Source organism: Electrophorus electricus, chromosome 20 (assembly GCF_041902795.1).
Source record: "Electrophorus electricus isolate QZ-2024a chromosome 20, ASM4190279v1, whole genome shotgun sequence".
In the NCBI taxonomy this organism is placed as follows: domain Eukaryota; kingdom Metazoa; phylum Chordata; class Actinopteri; order Gymnotiformes; family Gymnotidae; genus Electrophorus; species Electrophorus electricus.
The window spans coordinates 14,712,458-14,730,000 of record NC_137516.1 but is presented as its reverse complement, the minus strand read 5'-3'; the positions used below and the strand labels follow the sequence as shown (position 1 = coordinate 14,730,000).

The 17,543-nt window shown below is 43.3% G+C and overlaps 2 protein-coding genes across 4 annotated transcripts in view; both read left to right on the top strand.

Annotated features, from left to right (window-relative positions):
- crlf1a (cytokine receptor-like factor 1a) overlaps positions 1-12,439 on the top strand; it is a 16,097-nt gene extending 3,658 nt beyond the window's left edge. For 2 of the 3 annotated variants that reach the window (XM_035536425.2, XM_081703403.1), the window contains exons 3-8: positions 1,460-1,589; positions 2,135-2,304; positions 3,636-3,793; positions 7,315-7,483; positions 8,281-8,462; positions 9,391-12,439. In XM_035536425.2, the coding sequence (XP_035392318.1) occupies positions 1,460-1,589; positions 2,135-2,304; positions 3,636-3,793; positions 7,315-7,483; positions 8,281-8,462; positions 9,391-9,414 (833 nt within the window). In that variant the 3' untranslated portion in view covers positions 9,415-12,439. The remainder of the gene's footprint in view (positions 1-1,459; positions 1,590-2,134; positions 2,305-3,635; positions 3,794-7,314; positions 7,484-8,280; positions 8,463-9,390) is intronic. The other variant, XR_014118859.1, reaches the window with a different exon arrangement.
- A 131-nt stretch (positions 12,440-12,570) lies between these two features.
- On the top strand, positions 12,571-17,419 carry odf3l2a (outer dense fiber of sperm tails 3-like 2a). Its single transcript, XM_027021063.3, has 4 exons — positions 12,571-12,832; positions 14,380-14,490; positions 15,024-15,137; positions 15,670-17,419. The coding sequence occupies exons 1-4, from the start codon at positions 12,784-12,786 to the stop codon at positions 16,155-16,157; spliced, it is 762 nt and encodes a 253-aa protein (XP_026876864.1). The 5' UTR covers positions 12,571-12,783; the 3' UTR covers positions 16,158-17,419.
- Positions 17,420-17,543: the final 124 nt, after the last annotated feature.

The window sequence follows — 17,543 nt, the reverse complement described above, 5'->3', positions numbered from 1 at the left end:
GTCTGAATGTGAGACAGGTGGAGAGAGTGAGAGGGAGAGGCATCTGAATGTGAGACAGGCAGGCAGAGAGAGAGAGAGAGAGAGAGAGAGAGAGAGAGAGAGGTAGAGGCATCTGAATGTGAGACAGGACAATGTGGAAAAAAGTCATGATGTGAGTGTGTGTGTGTGTGTGTGTGTGTGTCCACTCACTTTTGTCAGAGATGGTGTGTGTCTGTGTATGAAGTACTGAAGTGCCACCTTCCGTTAGGTAGATCTGTCCTTGTCTCTGATGTCTCATCTGCAGTGCATGCTGATCTCTGGCGTGCATGGTGTGTGTGTGTTCTGTAGGGTAGATCTCTCTGCGTCTTTGAGGTCTTGTCTGCGGTGCATGCATGTATGCGTGTGTGTGTGTGTTCCATTAGGTAGCTCCTTCTGAGCCTCTGCAGTCTCGTCTGTGGTGCGTGCGTGTGCCTGTGCGTGTTCCATTAGGTGGATCTCTCTGCATCGCTGTGGTCTCATCTGTGGTGCATGCATGTGTGTGTGTTCCATTAGGTGTTCCTCTGGATCTCCGGTCTCATCTGTGGTGCGTGTGTGTGTCTTGTGTGTGTGTGTGTGTGTGTGTGTGTGTGTGCCATTATGTAGATTTCTCTGTGTCTCCACAATCTCATCTGTGGTGCATGTGTGTGTATTGTGTATTGTGTGTGTGTGTGTGTGTGTGTGTGTGTGTGCGCGCGCGCCATTAGGTAGATCTCTCTGTGTCTCCGTGGCCTTGTCTGTGGTACGTGTGTGTGTGTATTGTGTGTGTGTGTATGTGTGTGTGTGTGTGTGTGCGTGTGTGTATGTGTGTGTGTGTGCGTGTGTGTGTGTATGTGTGTGTGTGTGTGTGCGTGTGTGTATGTGTGTGTGTGTGTGTGCATGTGTGTGTGTGTGTGTGTGTGTGTGTGTGTATGTATGTGTGTATGTGCGCGTGTGTATGTGTGTGTGTGTGTGTGTGTGTATGTGTGTGTGTGTGTGTGTGTGTGTGTGTGTGTGTGTGTGTGTGTGCTGTTAGGTAGATCTCTCTGTGTCTTTGTAGTGTCCTTTGTGGTGCTTTCTGGCCTCTGTCCATTTCTAACACTTCCACTGCCTGCCTTTTGTTCTCAGTTGAATGGAATCTTGGCACACGTCCTGAAGTTAATCGAGGGTGACAGCCGAAAACACTCATCCGTTGTTGAAAATATTTAAGTTGAGCCATTATTTTCGGACTCTGTATGTTCATTTCCCTCTCATTTCCCGGACGTCTTTTCTTTATACACTTCTGGCTTGGCCGATGTAAATTAGGCTTCAGGGTTGAGCAAGGGTCTCAGTGATGGTTTTCTGAGGGGAAGTCTCTTGTATGCCTCATGAAACCACAAGTGTTGGCAAACTTCAGTTTTGTATGCTAGTTTTGTATGCCTGTGGCATGACTATGTCGTGACATGGTCTGGTTTTGTCTCGCCAGTGCCGCCCGAGAAACCCGTCAACCTTACGTGCTGGTCTAGGAACACGAAAGACCTCACGTGCCAGTGGGCCCCTGGGGGCCAGGGAGAGACCTTCATCAAGACCAGATACACAATGAAGTACAAGCTCAGGCAAGTCCTACGGGTCTTGGTCAGTCTGGGGCTTCTGCACACTACACTAGATCAGAATGTCTACCAAATGTGTAAATGTAAGTTTTAGGTTTAAAAAAGATTTTCATCCAGTCTGTTTCCTAAATGAATTGTATTGTGCTGGCTGAATTGATTTGCTAAGACAGACTGCTTTGAATATTTAGTTCCTGAGCTTTATATTTTCACATATGATGATCTATAAAGAAAACAGAAAACAGTAATGCAGGAAGCACACGTTTATTAATAATCATATTCACCAGGATGCTATAGATGTGTTGTATACATATTCATAAACCAGAAATGATTTATGGAACTTGCCACAAATGAGTTGCATGCTATTGACTTCTCCTCTCTTTTGAGAGGGTACATGATTAATCTTCATTGGTGAGCAATGCTGAGTGAAAATTACTCAAATGAAAGGGAACGTGTCCTGCCAGAATTGTTCACAAGCGAAAGTACATGAAAACTCAAAGTGTTTATTGGTAAAGGTGTCCAAGTCTTGAAGCTGCTGTCATACTCTCCTACAGGTGGTACGGCCAGGAGAAGGTGTGTGAAGATTATGGCACAGGGCAGCCGTACACATGCTACATCCCCCGGGACCTCGCCCTCTTCACGCCCTACGAAATCTGGGTGGAGGCCTCTAACCGGCTGGGAAGCGCCACCTCGGATGTCCTCAACTTGGATATCCTAGACGTGGGTGAGTGCATGAACCCTGACCCCATTCCAGGCATTGCCCCCGGGGCGTTCCCCAGGAGGATGTGAAAAGCCGGGCGGGGGTGGCCCGTGACGAATTGCCCCACTCCCACCCCTCTGACAGCAACCGCCTGGCCCTGGTTCTAACCCCCACCTCCTCGGCTGCTCCCTTGCACTCTCGCACCGCCCGCGGTGAGCTTTTTGTCACAGGAGAATGGACATTTTACGAGCTTTTGCTAATCTGAATACCGCGGTGCGCCTCGGGCTACGCTTAAACACTGATGCACAATGAAACGAAGATGTCGGGCCTGGGAGAGTTCGCGGGACGTTGTTATCTTAGTGTGCCTCCTGACTCGAATCGTGTAAAGAATAGTCGCTCCACTGAGGGCAAATTGGTGTGGAATGGAGGGGTGGTGCTTGGGGAGCCAGACCTGTAGACTGGCTCAGGTTGGCTGGTTAACAGCAGCTGGGGGAAGAGTATGGGTGGTGCTCTAACAACGCCAAAAGGATGACGCACCCACCCCACCCCGAACGCCTCCGCTTAGCTACGGCAAGAACGCACCTAAATATTTTTTTTTTGTCATGTTATCAGCTGCATGTCTTACAGACAAGCAAGTTTCATATCCAGGAAATAAATGTGCAGTACATACAATAGGTTATATATATATATATATATATATATATATATATATATATATATATATATATATATACATATATATATATATATACATATATATATATATATATATATATATATATATATATATATATATATATATATATATATATATATATATATATATATATATATATATAATACACCACCATTAGATTTGTTGTATTAGCAATGGTATAATGACTATATATACTTATTTCACAGTCTCCTGATTAAGATACAAACAGAAAATACAGGAAATATGTACAGAATATAAAAAACCCACTATTTTCAGAACAAAATGGCTTCTACAGGCAAAAGCCAGTACTTATATTACCTCCCTGAGCACTAAGCACATCTTGAACACTTTTGGGTAGACTGTACTGAGGTTTTGTGAAGTAATCTTTGCTATATTATACCAGGCTTCTTTCAGCACTTCTTAGAGTTCTTCTGTAGAGTTAGGCCTCTTGCTGCTATTGCCCAAGTGTAAGAAGTGTAAGGGGAGTTCACATCAAATACATGCCACTGTAGCCTATAGAATATGATTTTTTTCAGTTACTGCACACACACACACACACACACACACACACACACACACACACACACACATATATATATATTGCCGCATGATCGTTTGTTTTCTCTGCATCGAGTCATGCTTTCCACCTCTCTTGCAGTAACGACAGACCCTCCGCCAGACGTGCAAGTGAGCCGTGTGGGGGACTTGGAGGATCAGCTGACCGTGCGCTGGGGCACGCCACCCGCCCTCAAGGACTTCCTCTTCCAGGCCAAGTACCAGATCCGCTACAGGCTGGAGGACAGCAGCGAGTGGAAGGTAGTGCACTGCTCAGTGCCCGCACGTGCTCACTCATGCTTTTGCTCGCTCTTGTATCCCACCCAGTGACATACTGGCAAATGGAACTTGAACCGAGGACGTTGATGATGTGTCCACTTTTACGTGCATGTTTTGATTTTTGAATCTGTATTTTTTATATGCCAAACTGGTTTTGTGTCTGATGGGGGTGACACGAAGCTCTCTGGCTGGTTCCATTGGGTTCTGGAATAGCAGTCATGTCAGACCTGGGTGATGTGGGTGGTTGAGGGAGTGAGTATCGAGAATGGAGGGGTTTTTTACTGGCTTTTGAGCAGAAATGTAAGAGAGGGGTTCATGATGATATCACATTTAATGGAAGAGGATGTAGATTTATTAGGCAGAAAGAGGATATCCTCCATCTTTTACAGCTGAACTCATGTTTGTTTGGTTTTTTTGGCCAGAGAGGTAGAAACTCGTCATTCATCCATACTAGTGTAGCTTTTGTGTTAGAGACTCAGTGATACAGAAACATAGGTGGTGCCTAAGGAAGTAGACCACAGGCCTCTGCAATTCAGATGGACCAATTCAAGGACACTTCCCTCCCCAAATAAGTGCGATTGTGTGGATACTAATTAGCAGTTAGTTATTATTAATGCTTTTCTCCAAAGTCGAATACATTAACCTGTTGCAAGGACTATCAACCTAGAAGGTTAGATGTTAGCACAAGGGCACTGTGGTGCTGTGCATGAGAGGGGATTCAGTGAGCCTCTCAGCTACCATTGCCTCAAGTCTTTAAATGGAAATTGATTGGAGGGTGACTAAAAAGAATGAATATTTTAATAATGGATATTTGGCCTCACATAGAGAAGCAAAGAGACCCTCATGTTACAATATCTGAGAGAATCACAAATATTTGTCTTCTGTGTCTCTGTGAATCAATTTACTCAGTGATGGGGACTTCATTTTAACACCCGGGTATGTAAAACTGTCGCCAGGGGTGACAGGAATATCCTGCGGTACTGTTACTGAGGTGTCGTTTTCCTTGGCCACGAGCAGAGATTTATTGCTGTTCCCCTTGTAACCCCCCAATTCCTTAGGCCGGGAATCGGCTATCATCTGAAAAGAATCGTGCTGGGGATTGGACACATTTCTGAGAAGAAGGGAGATGTTGTTGCTGAGAGCGGCAAACATGTACAGCCTAGAACAGAGTACTTCATCTCAAAACCCTAAAATGGCTTTGCAACAAGTGGAAAGAATTGAAGACGAAATGGTGAAAACTGATACCCCTTTCCCGAGGTTACAAAAATGGCCAAATGGAAAATGTTTAATATAAATCTAAAATGTTTTTAGGCTAAACAGACTGTATTCTCATCACAGGAGTATATTTTGGGCATAGGGCCATTTCTAACAGCATCATAACAATCTGCAGTTCATATAAACAATGTTTTTTGTTAATGGATTTTATACAAATAGCAGCAGCTCAGAGATGTAATTGCAGGGGATTTTAATTGCAGTATGCAGTAATATAGCTGGAATAACTGCTAGAAACAATATTCTTAGTCATCTCTAAATAATCTTCAAGAATTCTGGAGGTTTGTGTGAACATTTCAATCCTCAGCAATCTGAGCTTTAGGATATTTTGAATAATGCAGTAGCATAGATGAATACATGATCTGAGTCCACATTTCAGGATTGCTGTATGCTTGGGGCCCCCTGAGTGGTTTACTAGCATTAAAAGATCTGAAGAACCACACAAACATGGAAACCACAATGATATATGATATTGAAAGAATTTTGGATGATGCTGTACTTGCAGTGGTGAAGTTGCAAAACGCGTAACCATAAGGCTGACAGTTAAAAAAAAAAAAGGTCAATGTCCTTTGTCCTTTACACTCCAGTATCCACACTCTTTCACTCTGCTTTGTCACTGCATGGTATGAGGAGATATTGTGGGTTAAGGTTTAGAGAAACATTTACAGCCAGTTTGAACCATTGCACGGTTGTTGTCTTTTATGGAAGAGCTCCTTCCAGACACCATAAAGAGTCTCTCTCACAGTGTTTTCCAGATCCAGCTCTGGAAGGCCACAGAACTACACATTCGAGGTCATTATTTTCCTCTGGTCCAGTCAAGGAAAAGGCTTGATAACTGCCTGATGGATCCATTCAGGTGTTTTCGAGCTGCGAAAAATTACAGCTATGTTGGCGTGGTCCTTTCCAGAGCGGAGTCACAGAACTGAAAGGTGGAGGGAACGCTTCATCCCTGAGGCTTCCCTGGCAAGGATTTCTGTTGGTGCTCACGGTTGTCCGGTTTGTTGGAAATGTCATATCCCGCAGGAACAAAAGACCAAATGGTTCCCAGTCCTGCTGTTGTGGTGATGCAAACCCCTCCGATAAACTAAGGAACGTTCGTGTTCTTCATATGGTTTCGATCAGCATGCAGGTTCTCTCTGGAGCTGGGTAGAGAGTTGGGTTACATTAAACACAACATGCTGCCATTCTTTTTTTTCTCCCCTTATTTTTCTTTCTTTTTAACTTGTCACTGGTCTGCCTGCTTTTCCCACTGTTCCCAAGTCTGTTCCTGCTTTTCCGGCCGTTCCCAAGCCTTTACTTTCTAGGTTCTCCGCGGTGCTGTGGCTTTGCGGACCACACTCTGTTTATCCACTTTGCAGGGATCTGTCAGCAGCTTGAGCAATCGGCCGCTCATGCGTGTTGAGCCGAAGCCTGTTGAGGCTGTTAAAATCGGCGTGCACACCGTATTCCAGTCTTAATGATGGCCCTGTGACGAAATGCAGAGTGATATGTTTGACCACAGTGACTGCAGTCTTCCCGGATGTTTGTTGTTTCCAAATGGAAAAGGGGAGACAAAGGGCCAGAAAGACGGGCGAGTCAGGCTGGAAGGGCTTGAAAATAATTCCCTGGATGGGGGGGGGGGGGGGTAGGCTCCTTATTAGCCGGCTCGGAGGCAAGCAACATTCCTGCATTTCGAACCCATGTTCTTCCCTCCGCTCCAGCGCACACTATTCCAAGGGGAAATTAGCCGGGGCGGAGTCAGCAGGGCTGGCTTGGCTTGTGGCCCTGTGTGTATGCCGTTGGTGCTGTCTTCACCCGTCCAATTACTCAATCTGTTAGAAGTAATAGATAACAGATTTCCTCTCAGGGCAGTGTAGGAGTGTGCCATGAAGAGCCGTGCAAAGCTGAAACGTGGGTCTGTATTGTTTTCTGCCCCTGCCTGGTGTGTGTGTGTGTGTGTGTGGGTGTGTGGGTGTGTGTGGGTGTTGGCTTTTCTCTTCAATTCATGTTGGATCCTCTCCTGGGAGGGAACAGTATGAGGTAGAAGCTGATTATTGTCTCAAGCCTGTGCTAGCTTGCTTGTGGGCTTCTATGCATGGCTTTTTTTCTTTTTTTTTGGAGGGGGGCTGGACAAACAGGCCCTGTCAGTCAAGTGTGCATGTGTGTGGCATCAGTGGGGACCTGTGGTTGTTGTTGTTGTGTTTTTTTGGTTTTTAATGTTGTGCTCTTTGTCTGGATTTCTCTTTCCACAGGTGGTCGACGACATGGGGAACCAGACCTCATGCAGACTAGCTGGGCTGAGACCAGGCACGGTCTACTTTGTCCAGGTACGATGTAATCCAGTGGGCATACTGGGATCTAGGAAGGCTGGCATCTGGAGTGACTGGAGCCACCCAACTGCAGCGTCCACACCACACAGTGGTAGGAGATTCAATGGCTGTAACCACTGTAGGCACACTTTTAAATATCTTTGAAGTGTTTCAAGATAAAATTAATAATTTTTGAACTAACCGTATGGATTCTCTCATATGGTTATAGGAATAAGATGGATTGATTTACCATAGTTGCCATATCCTTTGTTTATGTGCATATTGCATTTATTCACAGGAGTATCCATCACTCAAATGAATAAAGGTGGTTTTAGATCTTTTTAAATAGTTTTCAGATGATTCAGCTCTCAATGCTTTGCTAAACTGATCATTAAAGGAGAAACAAAATAGAAAGGGTGAAAAAATGGCAAGAAATAGATTTTTTAAAAAGCAGTACAGCCCAAGCACTACCCAGCCTTCAACACCCTGGCTCTCCTTGACCGTGTCCCGTGGGCTTTCCCTAATCCTAATCAGAGACACATTCGAGACAGTGCTAAATCCAGCAAGCTAAACCCGCACGTAAAAGAGATTACCCATCCCATACGTCTCTTCCCACTTTGCGGTTCGCCAAGCGCCTGCAAAGAGTATTTGACACAATTGTCTCGAAAGGCTGTTGCTGAAGATTAACAGATTAACTCCTTGCCCTGCTTGTCTTGTTCTGGAACTCGCACGGAACATCTGGAGCAAAGAAATGTCGCTATTTATTTAACGCGAAAGCGGGTTTATTTTTTGTGACAGCTCGTGTTTAGCTGGGCGGCGTAAACCATATTCGGGATAATGATGGGATGAGTCCTCGTTCGTCAACGTCAAACCATGTGTTGATGTGGATGTGATCGTTTGGCCCTACAGAGCGCCTGCTGGCGGGCTCCTGCGACTCCAAGGTGGGCCAGCAGAACTCAACGCTGCGGCGGGACCTGAAGCAGTTCTTCGGCTGGGTGCGCAAGCGGGCTTACGGCTGCGGAGGCATGAGCATCAAACTCTATGACCAGTGGCGCGTCTGGCTGCAAAAATCCCACAAAACCAGAAACCAGGTAGGTGTGGCCACTCAAATTTCACACGGCCTTTTGACTCACTTTTACTTAAATCGGCTCAACCCAAACACATTTTCAGTTTTAAATCCAGCACAACTGCAGTGAGCTTTTCAGTTGCTCTGTGGACCAAAGACAGTCATTTCCAGCTGTGTCTGCTGAATTGAAACTGTGACCACAGGCATATGTTGGGCTGTCTAACCTCAACCTTGTGGGGTTTTGTTGTTTTCTTCCCAAACGCTTCCTCCTGGTCCCAGTAAAGTGACTATTGTTCTGTTATTGCAAGAAACACCAAAACAATTTTTTTTTTAAATGTTGGGTTTTTCCACTATAAATATCATGTAATTATTTTACAGGATGTCTAATACCTAGATGAGTACAGGGTGTCTAATACCTAGATGAGGCAGTAAAATCTTTGGTTTTCAGTTTCTGTAATAATTCTAATATGTCAAAATTGGCCAAAAGCTGTCAGATTTCCCTTTGCAAGGAGATATGCGTAATAAGAATGTGTAATAAGGCAAAGTGCACACAATGACAGCAGTGTAGATGACCTCTGAGGAGCAGAGGAAATCTCCACCTGTGCTCAGCAGTTTGGTCTGTGCTGGTTCTGTGTTTGGGTGAGTGCAAGGCTTGTCTTGAAGTGCCTTAGCTGAACACATCCAGGAACACAACCAGCTGGCTGCTAGGCCCCTTCCAAGCTCAGGCCTGGGCGATGACTCTTAGAAGACTCTCGTCACCCCTTCCAGTACAGCACGAAACTATCCAGATACAAGGAACCCTTGCATTAATTACACCGCCCAGATATAAAGCACACCGGTGCATACTTTTTACGCTAATGTTGCGTATTAACACGTGTTAACAAGCTCGTCAGTCTGAACACGTAATTGGCCTGTCGACTTTGTTTGATGGCAATCATTTTCTCTGCTTTCAGGTTCTACAAGGGGATAAATTATAGCACGTCGCTCCTGGCGACCGGAACGCTTGATGTAAAACGAGTGCCGCGGAAAGGCCGACTTATTTTTCCAAGCTAGCTGGAAGTCACACTGCACCTGGACTCGGAGAGGAGGAATGGTCGAACAGTCGAAAAACGGCAAGCAGGCAGTCCTCTGAACACTGCTTAAATCTGTGCCTTTTACCCTGTCCTTCAAATGCCTTTTACATTACCAGAAAAGTCTTGAATGACAATAGCGATGACTACCCCGTAGAGGACACCTTGGAGGGAACCGCTCAGCGGAGATCTTGACCTCTCGGAGACCCCGGGGAGCAGCTCCTGGAAAGGCTGTAATTTGCACATTCGCTCCACATGTGGCAGAGCACGGTGGGAGCTCAGCTGCCATTCAACTCGTTTCTGCAGTTTGTTTCCATGACGTTTGGTAAAAACGGGTTCTTCTTGACGCCACGTTCGTCTGAACCGTGTGAATGAGAGGGTTCTCCGAACGGACAAGCGGAATATTCCAGGATGTGGTTTGCCAAAGATTTTATACAACTTGAGGAATAGCCTTGAAGAGTGTCCAATCCTACCAAAGATACTATTCAGGTGTTCCATTCCAGACTGTTTCAGTTTAACATAGCCATCATCTGTGACTGCTCCCTAGCTGTTTAAGTACAAGTCTTGACAAGAATACCTCACAGTGAACAAAAGAAAATTTAGGTCAACAAATTCAACACAATTCTTTTAAGTTCATCACAACTAAGCATTTAAAATGAGCTGAGTTAAGAAAAACTCATCAGTTACACCCAGAGAGAATATGTTCAATTCATTTCAGACAAGGTGAAGCAACATTTTAACACTTTTTACCATGCACAGAACCTCACCAAGCACAAATAGCAAAACACTCTTCAAATTCATCCAATTTCTCTTTTAGAACAGAATGAGGTATCGACTTTATGGATTAAAATGGCATTTAATGATTCCTTTTCCCTCCTCACTAAACCATGGCAGTTTTGCTGGTTTTGTCATAACAAGACTCGAGATAAAATCTTGAAGCATTAGCTACAGTGTTTACATTCACAAATGCAGGACCAGCGTAGAAGAGTGGCCAGAAGTAACAGTGTCACGGTTGTTGATTCAAAAGCAGACCTGCCAAGCACAAGTGGCCATTACACTCATTGTTTCTCCGTCTTGCTGAAGCAGTTGGATTTCCAGGACTGTAATTGCAACATGGAAACGTATGAAAATAATTGTATTTACAATTGTACTGCTTTTATTTTTGTACTGAATTGTAGCACCATATTTAAAAAAAATGTAAAGTTATGTTTCTGTCTCTTAAGTTATAAGTAATTAGTATATAATATTATTGACCGAATTATTAAACTGCAATATTGAATATAAAATCATCTTCTGAGAATACAGAGACAACATTTAATGTTCCTTTATGGGTAATGCCAGACAACTATTTGATCCAATAACTTGAATGTGGTCTTGTGGTAGAACATAAGCCCATTGTAAAACCACCCAGAAATTACATGTCTCTAGGCATTTCAGGAGGTTGCAAAAACAGAAGGGGTGTAAACTGAAAGGAAAACCCATTTCTCCTCTCTACAGGGAGAAGATTAATGTGTGTGAGGGAGGCTGCATGATGAAATTAGTTCTCCCTCTTACTAGTTTCCTCCACGGTCAGTATTTCACAGCACCCCTCAAGTGACACTCTAAAGGAATGGGACATTTAAAAAAAAAAACTTGGAAATAGTGACTGTGGTGTAGTGGTTTCCAGCGAGATTTCTTCTGTAACTGCACACCCAGCGTGGCGGTCACTCTGCTGACTCTTGGTTAATGTGGGGATCAGGTTTAATTTCTACACCGCAATTTAGTAAATACAGTCTCAAAGAGCAGGAATGACCTCGGAATCTTTCAGGTCACAGATCAGCATTGCATATCAGTTTACACATATATTTTGTATATTACATGTGTCTAATTGCCTGCCAGCGATACAGCTGGCTTAAAGATACAGCTCACCCAAAGATGTTGATTTTGCTAATAGTAAGATAGAAACTAGCATCAGAGAGATAGCATTATTCAAATGAACTCACACTTAGATAAACTATAATAAGCCTATTAATTTACTGCCCTTTAAAGCTGCATAATTGGGCGTTCTATTCAGACAGGGTGGAATTTCACTACCGCAGGTCACTGTTACATCCTCATGCAGAAGAGCTGAATGATGGCCTTGGGGTGCATTTCAGCAGTGCATTTATGTTTTTTCAGCACCAGGGCAATGCTGCTTGGTCAGAAACGGTTGCATTGCTCAGCCGAAGGGTCAGGTTGTCCACAGGCCCCTTTGATTGTGCCTACAGGTCTAAAGCAGGTTAATATTTAATGCACCACTCGGAACGGTCCTCTCTCTCCATGGCTACTAAACTCATGCTCTAGTGCCGGTTTTCATAAATTGCTCGGCACCGTCCCTCAGTCATTTTGGATGTTTCCTAAGGAACTGGTGTTCTAACTGACTCGACCAATATGTGGTATAGCTTAAGTAACAACTAGACCAGATTCTGGGCCATGAATGAAGTTACATCAGAGGTAGACAGAGAGACAGATATACAGGCTTGATCTGGGAGGTTGTCAAGGTTTTTCATTCGAAACTGCTTTGAGGCTTGTAGAGGTGTGTGTCCAGAAACTGTCAAAGTAATCATATATGTAACATAATGAAAAGATTGTTTTTCATAAAGAGAAGTATTTCTTATGAATAGAAGTGAGGAAAAACATGATGATAATGAATTGATTATTAGTGTTTTTAGTTTTAATGTGAGTTCTGGCTCTCCAGGCGAATCACTCTCCCCTGTCAAAAAACTACTATGGGGTTAAGTGTTCACTCAGTGGAATATAACAGAATGCAGAGTAAGACACCAGAAATACACAGGGGACCTATAACGTTTGACCTGTTCGTGTCTACAAAAAGTCTACAAGACAATTTGTGAATTTGTGAATTTCTTCTATGTATGCAGAAAAAAAATAAAGAATTAAAAATGTATATTCTGTATATATCAGAAATCAAAATGCTTGAATTTATTAAACTCATATATTTTACTTCCTTTTACAAAGGATGTTTAGAATTACAATTCACAGGAAATGGCCTAGCTGAAAGTCTGTAACACTACATGGCTACCAAGCTATCGATGCATATTTGAAATCCTGCAAGGCAGAAAGATGTAATTCTGGATGCATTCGCTGTGGAGACGAGGATAACGTTTCAGGGCCGTGTAACGTCATCTATAATTCACAGTGAAGTTGTTCTTTCGCTGCGTGTGTCACTGAGTGCTCAACCTGTGCCGGACCCGGACCGGGGAGCAGTGACCGAGCGCGCGCCTAGCTCACGAGCGTTCCATGGCTGAGGTGGCGAGAAAGCGGCCTCTCATAGCTGCCAGGGTGACGGGTGAGTTCCACAGCTGTGCAAAATGAAGCGTCTCCTTACGTTTGCTTTCGGAGGCACAGAGATTTGAAAAAGAGAAGGTGTACAGCGGTTTAAAAAAAAAAAAAAAGTGTATGCAATGGTTTTGTTGACCTGAAAGTAGATCTGTCCGCGTGAAAACAAAGAAACCAAAGACGCTATTAAAAGGATTCCACTGGAACACCTGCTCTGCTAAAGTTCCTACGTAAATAAAAAGTGAGCCTTTTAACGGCAGTATGAAATTTCACTAGGTAGTAAAATTTATATGATTTTGAATGAAACTTTTTACAGCTGTGGTTTCAGGGCTTCAAAAATGTTCTGCATGTGTGAACTAAGGTGGTCTGTGAAACTTTGGACAATACCTTTAAGCTATCATACAAAAGCACCAACACATGTTAACAAAAACTTATTCTTAGTGAAAATCAGACATTACTCTGAAAATGACAAAAAAAAAAAAAAGATAAACGATTGTTTTTTAATTGTTTTTGGCATTGTTTTGGTTATTATGTATATATAAAAGTCTATTAAATGTCTCTAATAAATGAGTAATAAATGTTTATATAGATGTCCCCAATAAATGAGTAATACATGTCTATATAAATCTATATAAATGTCTAATATGCATCTCTCTCTCTCTCTCTCTCTCTCTCTCTCTCTCTCTCTTACTCTCTCTCTCTTAGAAACACTGTATAAAGATTACAGCACATCTGTTTCCATGCACTTTTTCTGTACCTTCATCAGTGGTCAGTTTCTGACCACAGTTAGTTTGAGGCTAGTTTGAGAGGCATACAATGCTCAGTCTATCACTAACACTGCATATACTAAAACCAACACAGCAGCTACACTGTCACTGTGTTGAGAATGCTCCATCAACCAATACCTGAAGCCAACATTTGGTTTATGGTCTGATTGGTTAAGGACTAAAGGATGTTGGCTAACATTAATTGTCAACTGATATAGTCTCTAATTGTACACTTACCAAAATGTTTCTACTTAAAGTTTCTAATAAAGTGATAAAGTGGGTGGTGAGCGTATAAATATACATATAGTACAAGTCAAAAGTTTGGACATGCTTACTCTTTGTTCATTTTTAATATATTCTACATTTTAGAAAAGCATTGGTGGTATAAAAACCACAAAATAACACAGATGCTGTGTTAAATACGTAGCCTTGACTCTTAGATTTTAGATTCTTCAAAGTCACCACCATTTTCTGTGATGATAGCCCTGCAGAGTCTTGGTATTCTCTTAACCAGCTTCATTCTGTAAATCAATTCATATGTAGGCTACCATCATTCACTATTTATAATGGTCTTAGAAAAAAATGTAAGCCTAAAGCATTAGATTTAAATTCCTGTAGACTGTAAAAACCATAAATATAACTATTATTTTTATATTCACATGTAAATATGTTGCAGTTGTACTGAATTATATCTCAAATGGATATATTATCTATTTTTATCATTATCTATTTAATCTTCTGCTTCTAACCTTCTGGGAGTATAATTCCAATTGTGTCTTTTTGGATTCAGGGCCTGGACCGGGGCGGTATGTTCTTCCCCCAACCATCGGCTACGTGAACCACGACTACACCAAGCCCAGCAGTCCGGCGTATTCCTTCCACAGCCGCTTGAGCAGCAACAGTGAGTGCCGCCTGGGCCCGTGCTCTCTGCCGAGCTGCTCTGTTTATGCACGGCTGAGCTGAGAGCCCCCAGCCCTTCGTGCACACGAGGCCTGGTCGGACTTTGTCTGTGTCAACCGTGGAGATGTATTACAGAGCCGGCAGGGCATTCGATATCTAAACTATAGTCACATCCCTGCTTTTAATAGGGATTGTTGCAACCGTCCATTATAAACCAGGTTTATGTTATGTGGTAGGATGAGAGGATGACAGTGATTGTAATATGGGGAAATATGTGAGACACAGATGTCCTTTCTCAGGCCTTCTACACATACCATGCATGTTCAATGTCATAAAAAATAATGATACTACATACATACAGTATTATGTAGTAATAATGATACTACATTTTGATTAAAGGAAGAGTGCCTGCCCAGCAACAGCAAAAAGCCAAAAGGTCATTTCCAGCCAGTCATGAGATACGTCACCTTTTTTTCTGTATGAGCTATTTTTTGGACTATGATGTGACATTCTTTTCCTCTGTGTTCTACATAGTGGTATCTGTAGACTCCAGTCCTGGCCCTCTGTATCATGTGGATTCTAAAATCACTCGCTTTGGACGAGACGGCATTCCATCTTACTCCATGCTGGGCAGGAAGAAGCTCGGGGGTAAGCAATGCTGCCGTTGGATGACTATATAATGCATTTTCATTTTGAACTTTAGAGAAACCACAGTAACCAAAGTTTTTCTAAGCAATTTTTTTTTTTTTAGCTAAACTGTCTTTACATTGTTAAAGTAGTTTATCTGAGAAAAAAAGTAAGTAAACTTTCCTGGGCTCTGAAAAAAAGTAACTAAAATGTTCAGGATAGTCTAAATAACTTAATCCATTAGGAAACTTCTCTACAATGAGGTGGCCCTTCTCTGTATGCAAATTATTTTGCTAATTGCGTGTATGCAGAACACAGAATCGTAAGATAAGCCACCAATGTTTGAGAGGGAGGGGCTTTAGGTTTGGATAGAGGGCGTGGCATTGAAGAATGGGGCCTCCAATAGCGAAGTCTAGTTGGACTTAGCAAAAACTGTAACATTAATTACGGCAGCTTTAAACTCCTCATGCCTTCGTTTTATCCTTGTTCATAAATGTAAATAGAAAGGAAGCAATGCTGAGAGGAGTAATAAATCTGCTACTGTGTTCTATAGCTGAGACCTTCCAAACTCCTGGTCCAGGAGCCTACAGTCCAGAGAAGGTCCCCCTGTTGAACAACCACCGCCAGCCGCCCTCCTACACCATGGCCTTCCGCACCCGCTACCGCTGCACGGACCCGGTGCCTGCCCCCAACCGCTACACCCTCCCCAACCTTATGGGCTCGCGTGTGCCCAACAAGTGCTCCAGCGCAAGCTACTCCATGCTGGCACGCAGGAAACCCGGAGGGCCGTCAGAGGACCTGGCCCTGACGCCTGGCCCAGGGCACTACAACAGTACGGACCCCAGTGTCTATCTGTGCCGGCAGCCGTCTTTCTCCATCCAGAGCCGCCACAGCATCCCCACCGACACCATGTGGACGCCTGGCCCGGGAACTCACAGCCCGGAGAGGGTCACGGCGCACCTGCCTCGGCCGCCGTCTTTCTCGCTGGGAGTTCGGCACACAGAGTTTGTCACACCACTTGTTGTAGATGTCATTGACTGAAAGGGTCTCCTGAAGTCTTTCGTAGACACTCCTGGATTGAGCATCTATTTTCTTTAACTGCCCCGACATTTATGTTGGAGAGCAAGTCACTGGAGAGCAAGTCTATGCTACTTTAGTTTTTGTTTGTATTTTGAAATTTAAACTTGTATTTTAATCTCTGGTTAGTTTATTTTACAAAGCAAATTAAAACATTGCTCTCCAACAAATCTAGTTTTCTTACAGTGCATCCTGAAAGTATTCACAGCGATTCACTTTTTCCACATTTTGTTATGTTACAGCCTTATTCCAAAATGGATTAAATTAATTTTTTCCCTCAAAATTCTACACACAATACCCCATAATGACAAAAATGGAAGAACCAGGACTCTTCCTAGAGCTGGCCGCCTGGCCAATCTGAGTGATCGGGGTAGAATGGCCTTAGTCAGGGAGGTGACCAAGAACCTAAGGGTCGCTCTGACAGAGCTTCAGCGTTGCTCTTTGGAGAGAGGAGAACCTTCCAGAAGGACAACCATTTCTGCAGCACTCCACCAATCGGGCCTGTATGATAGAGTGGCCAGACCGACCCACTCCTCAGTAAAAGGCACAAGACAGCCCGCTTGCTAAAAGGCACCTGAAGGACTCTCAGACCATGAGAAACACAATTCTCTGGCCTGATGAAACAAAGATTGAACTCTTTGGCCTAAATGCCAAGCGTCATGTCTGGAGGAAACCAGGCACCACTCATCACCTAGTCAATACCATCCCTACAGTGAAGCATGGTGGTGGCAGCATCATGCTGTGGGGTTGTTTTTTGGCAGCAGGAACTGGGAGACTAGTCAGGGTTGAGGGAAAGCTGAATGCAGCAATGTACAGGGACATCCTTGAAGAAAACCTGCTCCAGAGTGCTCTGGACCTCAGACTGAGGCAAAGGTTAATCTTCCAACAGGACAATGACCCTAAGATAACAAAGGAGTGGCTTCGGGACAACTCTGTGAATGTTCTTGAGTGGCCCAGCCAGAGCCCAGACTTAAACCTGATTGAACAGCTCTGATGGAACTTGACAGGTTCTGCAAGAAGAATGTGAGAAACTGCCAAAAAACAGGTGTGCCAAGCTTCTAGCATCATATTCAAAAAGACTTGAGGCTGTAATTGCTGCCAAAGGTGCTTTAACAAAGTATTGAGCAAAGGCTGTGAATACTTATGTAGATGTAATTTTTTTTTTTTGGCTTTTTCTTTTTAATAAATTTGCAACAATTCCAAACAAACTTTTTCCACTTTGTCATTATGGGGTATTGTGTGTAGAATTTTGAGGGGAAAAATGAATTTAATCAATTTTGGAATAAGGCTGTAACATAACAAAATGTAGAAAAAGTGAAGCACTGTGAATACTTTCCAGATGCACTGTAT

Bases quoted from the DNA above. Each gene is read 5' to 3' on its own strand.
- odf3l2a (XM_027021063.3), top strand. From the start codon at position 12,784: ATGGCTGAGGTGGCGAGAAAGCGGCCTCTCATAGCTGCCAGGGTGACG. The intron at 12,833-14,379 runs GTGAGTTCCACA...TTTTGGATTCAG, and splicing joins CATAGCTGCCAGGGTGACGG to GGCCTGGACCGGGGCGGTAT. The intron at 15,138-15,669 runs GTAAGCAATGCT...TGTGTTCTATAG, and splicing joins GGGCAGGAAGAAGCTCGGGG to CTGAGACCTTCCAAACTCCT.